The sequence below is a fragment of the Ascidia mentula genome, chromosome 6 (assembly GCF_947561715.1).
Source record: "Ascidia mentula chromosome 6, kaAscMent1.1, whole genome shotgun sequence".
Classification (NCBI taxonomy): domain Eukaryota; kingdom Metazoa; phylum Chordata; class Ascidiacea; order Phlebobranchia; family Ascidiidae; genus Ascidia; species Ascidia mentula.
The window spans coordinates 17,515,383-17,523,279 of NC_138571.1; the positions used below are offsets into that span (position 1 = coordinate 17,515,383).

Consider the following 7,897-nt stretch of genomic DNA (forward strand, 5'->3'; position numbering starts at 1 on the left):
AACTGACTTGGAGGTCCGCAATACAACGGCACACATAGAAATCTGTTTTGAGACCCGATGTTATGCACAGCTCCTCCACTATTTTACAAGGGAAATATCTTGCGGTGCCGGGTCCGTCACCTAGCACATAGAACAGAACACGCAATTGTATTCAATGTTGAGCAGAATGGGAGACGCGACTGAAACACTAACACTACAAAAATTCCCATTTGTTTTGAGCTTGATTTATTAATAGCGGCTCGAGGCTCACGCTTTTGGGGAAAAGAGAAAAAAGAGTGTTTTTCTTGTAAATGTGTATTTGCCTTCCGCAGAGTTATTAAAATATGATAGGAATTCCATTTTATGGAAAGTGATTACTTGACCCACAAACAGTTTTTCAAAAAAAAAACGCATGTAATCCATAGTCTAATCTTTTTGCATGTAATTGCTTTAAGCGTAGTTCTTGTTGGTGTTGGCAAAAGTTGCTGTGGAAATAATATAACATTTTCAATTTGCCGCTAGATGTCGCAAGTGGTAGCGTATTGACAATATATTTTTATGTGTCATGATCAGTATACTGGGAAAATGTAAGCTGTTGGCTTGGTGCCCAACTTCTTATTTTATGGCAAGTGGTTGGTTTCGAACACGAGTCACAAACAGGTTTTGTGATGACGATTACATGCTACTGTCACGTGATTTATGAAATCGGCCCCAATCCATCTGTGACCACCTGTGTGATTATTATGTTTTTGTGGTGTGCTAATTGCAATTATCTGTGTTTAAAGTGTGCTTGGTATCTAACCTTTTCATTCATTGGTTTAAAATCATTTCAATACGAACAATCCAAAGAAAAACAGCATGAATTTTATCGCAAATCTACTCCCAGCATTTAGCAGGTTTCGAGACATTGAAATTAGCGAAATACTTGGTTAACTGACTTTTCTGACTCCTCTTGCTTAAAGTTCCAGATGATTGATAGGCCACGCTTTCGCGGTCTGTATTCATGCTGAAAATCAAGTGAGCTTTTGCCCTTTTACTCTACGCAAGGTTTCCGTTCTCGCTGAGCTCACCTAAGGACACCTGTGTTATTGTATGACAGATGTACCGCCCCAGTCAAACTCCCCGCCTGACAAGGTTTGCAGGGCGGGCGCCACACCTAAGACTAAACCGTGACCTGAAGGTCTCTTCTGCTTTACTGAATAATGATACAACAAGCAAAAGGTTCCATGTTTTAATGTTCCATGTATATTATTTTTTATGTGATGATTTGTGAAGCAAAGTATTTACAAAATATTCACAGCATCAAGCAAACACACTTGTGAATTCGATGCAATCGTGGTGGTAATAAGTATATGCGGTTAATAAATTGGTAATCACTTTTCAAAGAATAAAGAAAAAATAGTTTCAGTAATTACGATGATTTATTTTTATTTTTATTAAATCACGTAAATAATTCCATTCATTTGTTTTGTTTTCTCTTCAGTTTTATTGCATCACAGGTCTTATTTTCATTTCCGAACGTTTACGTGATACCGGATTCCAACGGTTCGAATCGCCTGTTCTTGTCGCCTCATTGTAATACTTGCCGTTCAGGTTGGAGGCATGACAATCCCTATACCACCAACCTCCAAGGTAACTAACAGCACAGTTTCCACCATTTGAATCATGATCTCGGTCATGTGTGGAGAATTGCATCTGATTGTGGTATTCCAGCTTATCACCTATTGGTGCAAATTTTTTAAAAGTTTAGTTTGCGGTTCAGATGTTAACCAGCGAATCACCTTGCATATAATTGAAAGCAATGTATGTTTAATATATATGGATTTAACGCATTTTGTGAGTAACATAGACAAATGTGCCAATAACGCTATAATTGCGAAACACATTATTTTTTAATTCCAATTTTTAGTATTGCGTATTCAGACTTCGTAAAAATTTTAGTTCTTGAAGACATTTTTTCCATTTATTTTAAACTTTCGATTTTGGCGGCTAGCGAATTTCACAAATGATAAAAAAATGTTTATTAACCGCCACACAAGTGATTGGCTCGTATATTTACTTCAAAAGTACGCAGACTTTTATGGAAAAAAGTCTTGCATAAAAAAATGGGCAAAAAGAGTCCGTGTGATGCGGCCGGTATTAATAAAAAGGTTGTGCGCCCCTGAGTTAGAGACTTTATTAAACTACCTTTGTATCAAGCTAATTAGTTAAACATGTTTGCTTACTTACCTGCGTCACCAGTGTACCCACCAACAGTCAGACGGTAATTCTCCCCTGATGAACCGATGCTGAAGTTGCTGTGAAGATGGTACAAATAGGAACTCAAAAACTTGGCACTTAAACTCACGTATGTATTTACCTGTACTTTGCATAATACTTTGTGTTATCGAAATTTTGCAGGTCAACGCGGAGCTCTTGACGTTTCCAACTTGTAAGTTCGTGCATCAGCTCCAAGCCTTTATTTATCAACAAACGTTAAGAGTTATTCGTTTTTTCTTTCACAAATGTTGTTGTTTTTTGAAGATGAAAAGCTTTGCTTGCACTAATGCGCAGCCCAAGATATGACAATCGTGACGACAAGAAAATACTAACATATTTGCATCTTCGATTGCTAGTGTTTGAAACTACCACTGGAAGCGCTAAAGAACGAAACCTAATTTAGAGTTGGTAGTGATTGGCTGCATTGGTCAAGCGCCCAACCCGTATACCAAGAAATGAAACCTGAACGGGATTCGTGCATAGGATATTCCAGGGTGCTAATCACGGTCTGGCCAAAAAAAAAATCTAGAAAAACAAAATCATGCCAATCATGCCATTGCATGTAATATTATTGCCTGATATAGTGGTAGAGATCCACTACGTACATGTGAAGGTTGCCTGGCAAGTTGTACGTTTGCGCACCAGTGTACCTTGGCCACAATATACTCCGCGAAACCACTGAGCTCCTGTAGCTCAATTGGTAGAATGTTTGGCTTGGTTAGCCCAGGGTCGTGAGTTCAAACCTCACCGGGAGCTTCATGTTTCAAATCTTGCTCGGACTTGTCAGGAAAAAGTGGCTGCTCCAGCTAGACTGCATTGCGTGGGGTGCCAAGCCTGCAAACCTAATGATCGCGATACGATGTGATCGCCAAGCAAGGACATGCGCATTTAGGCGATCCTGCCAATCATGCCATTGCATGAAACATTAATGCGTTGTAAACAAAAGAAACAAATTGATTTAAATGCGGGTGATGCTAATGTCGTAATACCTGACCAAAACTCTCCAGTCAAGGAACCAAATCCCTTTTCATATTCTCTCCAGCCCCGATAAAAATTCGTTGAACCATCAAAACGTTTCTGTACAACCTGAAAATAAATAAAGAAAAATAATTTACATTGTTTTGCTTGGATTTTTATATTTCAATCGAGCAACTACGTATATCCGTTATGTTACAATATTCTTTGTATTTTATAGTTAAAATTAAAACAAATAATTTATTGAAAACGTGTGTATTTAAGACACCCCGTTTTGATTTGCAGCTTCGGTTCCATTAATATTGATAACATGACCCTGTTCTGTTGAAGAGGGCTTTCCATTCTTGGTCAAACGTTTGCAATTAACAAAAAATTTTTTTAGTTCTAATCGCAGAAATATGAACTCACAAGCCAACCTCCACCATCAGTTTGCATGTCGCAATATCCCTTGTATGGTTTAGGAGAATATAAATTGTAGACTCCGCTTTGCGTCATTCCGTTCTGCAATGCATCCTTGCAACTGGCGTAAACAACACGATTCATATCTCCTGCAAAATAAAACGTTATCTTTGGTTTGAATAAGAATTATATCCCTTTAACGCCGATATATTGAACTATCACCAAACCTTACGTTACTGTAAGATTTTTCTGCAATTTATCCTGTTTTGATGCTAATTTTGCGACAGAGACGTTAACGCCTGCTAAAAATATACAAGCTATTAAAAATAACCTTAAATAATTTTTGCTTGAGGTTTAAAGCAAGTGCCACTAACGCAGTTCCAAAATAAAAGTAAATGTTTTAACTTTAGCCAAACTGAATACGCCTGAGTTCAGTTTCCATTGCCATCTTTGCTTCCAATCTCCTAAATTCGTCTTCCCAGGTGTTATTGGCACCGGGCTCTCCTTTCGGTCCCTGGACCCCACGAGGCCCAACAGCTCCCTTTGGACCCCGTTTACCAGGAGGACCCGCTGGTCCTGGTATCGGATCTTCGTTGCCTCCTCCACAAGTCAGGATGACCTGATTCGCTCTTTGGCACAAACTTAGAATTGGGCAAGTTAGAAAAAGCAGCAGAATGCAGCTGATATTTGCCATCTGTATTTTGAAAGTAGGCCTACAGAAGTTAAACAAGAAACAACATGAAATGTTACATGCTGATTATGTCAAGTCGGTTACAGAAGAATGCCTTAAAAAAGGAAACAACATTTTTTGTTACAATTTATCCGTTTGTTGTTCATTTGTTTTCAATTGAATTCCGCATTTTATTTTTGTATCACTTTTTATTCATCGAAAATTTAGTGTATTTTTCACCCACGACATATCAATGTACAAAAATTAGTAACGTGCAGATAGTTTCACATCACAACCATTACATTGGGTTTTCTTTTTTTTAAGAGTTCTGTTTTAGGTTACCTGAATTGCGAAACTGCGTTTTTTTGGCGATTGTTGATTTGATAACTTGGTTGTTTACAATTGAACTATCTTTTTAGTCGTGTGACCATTTAAAAACTTAATATTTAACATACAAAAACAACTGCAGTTCATCCAGATGATTTTAGCGTTTCATATCTTTCGTCACAAACTACTCACACTGTGCAAACATACAAACACCTCTACACAGAGCAAGCAAATCCCTCTGTCTTCGTTTGCAACGATAATTAAACACTCTGTCTCTTTTTTTGGCGAAGGCACTGTCAACATTAGCACGTAACCACTAAAGTTTCGAGAGTTTTCAACTGATGATGACATAAGCACTTGCCGAAACGTTCAAAATATAGAAAACAGAGCAAAGTTTACGGACCAGACTCTCAGAATCTTACCTAGATCTGCAACAATATCTCAAGCTTTCAGACGCTTATATACTTGAGTGTTACATCAGTTTGTCGAAAAACAAAAAAGGCGGTTTGCTGGTAATATTTGAATCTGGGAACCGTCAGGTACTTGTGGAAATATTGCTGGGAACCGTCATGTATTTGTGGAAATATTGCAGGGAACCGTCATTTAATTGTGGAAATATGGCTGGGAACCGTCCGGGTACTTGTGGAAATATTGTTGGGAACCGACATGTAATTGTGGAAATATTGTCCGGAACCGTCAGGTACTTGTAGAAATATTTCTGGAAACCGTCAGGTACTTGTGGAAATATTGCTGGGAACCGTCAGGTACTTGTGGAAATATTGCTGGAAACCGTCATTTAATTGGGAAATATTGCAGGGAACCGTCATGTAATTGTGAAAATATGGTTGGGAACCGTCAGGTACTTGTGGAAATATTGCTGGGAACCGTCATGTATTTGTGAAAATATGATTGGGAACCGTAATGAAATTTTGGAAATATTGCTGGAAACTTTTGGGTTCATTAGCAAGGCCATAAGAAGTTTCTCATTGGAGCTATACAAAAGGTCAAGCCTTGGTAATTAAAATGTGTGTGCAAGCAAAGCAACAGATACGTCAAAACCACTCGTACAGGATGCAATCAGGACTGCATGGTATCGGCACTCAAACCTCGGAAATAATGTGAAAGACATCGGCAAAAGGCGCAATGTGATTCCATCGAACCAACGTTCTTCGTATCAATACAATGAATAAACGCGGGAAACTGCATAATGGTAACTGAATTTAATGCCTCTCAAAAATAAAACAACATTTTGGTTCGGTACATATATGACGATGCATCAACACAAAAAAGCAATCAACTAATTTTTTCGACGCCTCCACCAAGTATATTCCTTCTTACGTGCAAGTTTCATGCATTTTCCTTTACCAAAGAAAGGGCGCACAATACAGAAGGGAATATACTGGAATAGTGACATTGCCATATTTATGTGAATCATCAAAAAGGTCGATTTATTGGAAATTGGGCATTGCGTAAGAATGAAAGTTCCACAAAAGATTTCCCAAATATTTAGGTCAGTGGTTCTTAATCTTGGTTAGATCAAACCCCAGGGGTTTAATTTCGACGTTTCAGGGGTTCGACGAAGCTCCAATGATTTACAAAAATCAGCGAACGTTTCAGTCACATTTTTCTCTTAAATAGTTTCGCAAGTTAAGTTGGCACGAGGAGGTTGGATTGTAACCATTGAATACTTTCACTCGCATGAGTTAAGATGGTAATTGCTGTGCACTTGCGTGAATTTGAAAATCGTTCGTAGTCATGGCTGACGTAAACATTCATCACACACGTACAACATTAGTGGCTGGCGGTGCGGTTTTCGATATCGCGGCAAACTGCCGGACGTTCATACGTGTCGGCGCCATGCCGTGAAGACGTGATTTTCTCCCTTGCAGCGACTGACGGCGGAGTTAAATCTGATTTAACTTTTCCGTCAACCGCAATGCTCGGAAGATTGTTTTCGCATGGTATTTGGTTTGTTATGATGAATTTTATGTGGTTTAAAATACTTTTATTTATACATTGGGTGTTTGGTGAAAAATTACCAGAAATTAATTAATAGATTATTATTGTTGCCAATGACGCAATAATTATTTTTTTTTATTTTGAAAACGTTTGTTTAAATAAATCTTGTAGATCAGTACCACAAACCTGGTCATTTTCTGATCCAAAAGTAATAGCAAACTAAATAATGCACTTGTTTTGAGTCACGCTCTGTACATGATTATTTTATTGATTTTAAAGTTAAACGTTGACAGCAATTTGTCATATCGACGATTTTGCGACACAGAGGTTCAAGGTGTTTTGGTTATTTAAACCGTACTTCGGGTATGAATCCCGCTGTCGCTTCAGACGGTGCGAAAATAATCCGCGAACAACCGCGTCTGTTGTGCAGAAAAGGGCATTCCAAAACATATTTTTTCGTGCTGTGATGCAATCAAAACACATTCCCGTGGCCACGATAAACATGCTTTACAGAGCGACCATTGCTGAACACGTATGGTGATGACCTCTATGGAATGTTATGTGAATTCAAATCACGGACATTATAGTCATCTCTCCCCGACCCATCTTCAACACCATAGCATTCTAGTTGCGGTAAACGAAAAAACATAACATCCTGCATGCGAAAATGTCTTTGCTTTGTACACAGTTGTACACAGTAATACATTAAAATTGTGTTAGATTGATTTCAGTTCGTATTCCGTTTCGTTTTAAGTCTATGTATTCTAATTATTGCTATTTTTGCATGTTTTCGGTGTTCGAGTCCTTGCAGAGGATCCAAGGGGTTCGATGAGGTTTAAAGGTTAAGAATCACTAATCAATGTTCTGATACTCAGACAAGAAAGCAACAAAGCGGGAAGTTTTCTGAGGGAAGGTTGGGAAAAAAGAACGTTGACTTCTTTCCGCGTCTCTCTCGTATTTTAGCTGCATATCTTGCTCTTTTTCAGTGCGAGCTTGGAAGTATGTGTAATGTGCAGTCACAGATTAAACTCACTGCACAACTATATGATTGACTCAAATGTTCGCAAATGAATGGGAAAAAACATAAACAAAATAAAGAATTTTAATGATTTAAATTTTAGTTTTTGGTTATTTCTTTAAATCAAATGTTTACTGGTATCGCAGCCAAGGCTTCGCACCCAAGATTGATCAGCCACTGTGACCCCTATAGGCACAATGACCCTTTTGGAGACGAAAGGCCTGTTGGCTAATAATTGCCCGAATGTCTCTCTGTAGAATTCACAATGGCAAACACTTTAGTTCGAATAACAGTTTATTATCAGACTTTTG

At 38.2% G+C, this 7,897-nt stretch overlaps 1 protein-coding gene across 1 annotated transcript; it reads right to left on the reverse strand.

The window, feature by feature from the left end:
* Nucleotides 1-1,336: 1,336 nt before the first annotated feature.
* Nucleotides 1,337-4,306, reverse strand: LOC145907343 (microfibril-associated glycoprotein 4-like). The gene is made up of 6 exons (XM_082994765.1): nt 4,036-4,306; nt 3,622-3,758; nt 3,228-3,324; nt 2,339-2,435; nt 2,209-2,276; nt 1,337-1,700 (listed from the first exon to the last, which is right to left on the reverse strand). Exons 1-6 carry the CDS (start codon nt 4,304-4,306, stop codon nt 1,465-1,467), a joined length of 906 nt encoding a protein of 301 aa, XP_082850891.1. The 3' UTR covers nt 1,337-1,464.
* Between the last annotated feature and the right edge of the window lie 3,591 nt (nt 4,307-7,897).